The 1,877-nt window shown below is 39.9% G+C and overlaps 1 protein-coding gene across 1 annotated transcript in view; it reads left to right on the top strand.

The window, feature by feature from the left end:
• LOC107282624 (ankyrin repeat domain-containing protein 42) overlaps positions 1-1,877 on the top strand; it is a gene marked incomplete at its 5' end in the record, with an annotated part of 21,874 nt that overhangs the window by 11,979 nt on the left and 8,018 nt on the right. The window contains one exon of the mRNA XM_015810435.1: positions 1,337-1,463. Coding sequence (XP_015665921.1) covers positions 1,337-1,463 — 127 coding nt within the window. The remainder of the gene's footprint in view (positions 1-1,336; positions 1,464-1,877) is intronic.

Genomic DNA, 1,877 nt, shown 5'->3' with positions numbered 1-1,877 from the left:
AAAAGGGACTTATGACCATTTTTTACACTTACGACCTTTGCAGCATCCCCATGGTGACATGATTTACATTCAGATGCTTGACAACTGACTCACATTTATGACAGTTGCAGTGATACCCTTTTGCGACCTTGAGCAGGGGGCTGGACTAGAAGACCTGCAAGGTCCCTTCCAGTTCTATTCTATTCTATTCTATTCTATTCTATTCTATTCTAGTCTAGTCTAGTCTAGTCTAGTCTAGTCTAGTCTATATTCTATATTCCATTCTATATTTATATTCTATTCCATTCCATATTTTCTGTTCTGCTCTGCTCTGCTCTGCTCTGCTCTGCTCTGCTCTACTCTATTCTATTCTATTCTATTCTATTCTATTCTATTCTATTCCATTCCATTCTCTCTTCTACTCTACTCTACTCTATTCTATATTCTATATTCTATATTCTATATTCTATATTCTATATTCCATTCTATATTCTATTCTATTCCATTCCATATTTTCTGTTCTGTTCTGTTCTGCTCTACTCTACTCTACTCCATTCCATTCTCTCTTCTACTCTACTCTACTCTACTCTACTCTACTCTACTCTACTCTACTCTACTCTACTCTATTCCATTCCATTCTCTCTTCTACTCTACTCTACTCTATTCTATATTCTATATTCTATATTCTATATTCTATATTCTATATTCTATATTCTATATTCTATATTCTATATTCTATATTCTATATTCCATTCTATATTCTATTCTATTCCATTCCATATTTTCTGTTCTGTTCTGTTCTGCTCTACTCTACTCTACTCCATTCCATTCCATTCTTTCTACTCTACTCTACTCTACTCTACTCTACTCTACTCTACTCTACTCTACTCTACTCTACTCTACTCTACTCTACTCTACTCTACTCTACTCTACTCTATTCTATTCTATTCTATTCTATTCTTAACCTTTTGACAAGCAAAGCCAATGGGGAAGCCAGATTCATTTAACAGTCATATTACTAATTTAAGAACTGCGGTGATCCACTTAACAAATCCACTTAGCAAATTTCTCACTTAGCAACATAGGCTTTGGGCTCCATTGCGGTTGTAAGTTGAGGACTGCCTGTACGATGTCCTAAAAGAACCCATGGTTCAGTTTGAACCTCATGCTCATCTGAATCAGCCTTTGTGAGGCTTCATGGAATGCAGGGGTTCTCATTCCTTTTCTGAGACTTTTGCTTAAATGGTTGGGATTTGTTACTCCTTGCTTCTTTTGGGCTCTGCTTTGAAGCAGGTTCATAAAAATGCTCTGAGATTTAAAAAAAAACAAAACAAAAAACCAACCCCCTCTCTTGCAGAAAGAGCCTACCGAAAAGTGGAAGAGTTGCAAGGTCTCCTAGAAATGGCCCTCAGCAACTTCAAGCAGCTTGGAGGTATCACTCCCCAGGAAAGGCAGACCAAACTGGAAGAGAAAAGACTCAAAAGGTAAGTTGTTTTTTTTAAAAAAAAGCAGCTGTGGACTTCACAAGTGTTGCATCTGCAATGCCTGCATCTATGAGAGCCAGTTTGGTGTAGCGGTTTAAGGTGCCAGCCTAGGAACCATTAAATGATGAGTGAAAGCTGGCTGGGTGACTTTGGTCCAGTCGCCAGGAGATGGTGAGTTCTAGTCCTGCCCTAGGCATTAAAGCTGGCTGGATGACTTTGGACCAATCACCAGGAGATGGTGAGTTCTAGTCCTGCTTTAAGCATGAAAGCTGGCTGGGTGACTTTGGTCCAGTCACCAGGAGATAGTGAGTTCTAGTCCTGCCCTACCCATGAAAGCTGGCCGGCTGACTTAGGTCCAGTCACCAGGAGATGGTGAGTTCTAGTCCTGCCCTGGGCATGAAAGCTGGCTGGGTG

This window comes from Protobothrops mucrosquamatus, unplaced genomic scaffold, assembly GCF_001527695.2.
Source record: "Protobothrops mucrosquamatus isolate PMUCROS unplaced genomic scaffold, P.Mucros_1.0 scaffold_37, whole genome shotgun sequence".
Lineage (NCBI taxonomy): Eukaryota > Metazoa > Chordata > Lepidosauria > Squamata > Viperidae > Protobothrops > Protobothrops mucrosquamatus.
Note: the sequence above shows the minus strand (reverse complement) of the source record. Positions and strands in the feature narration are given on the sequence as shown.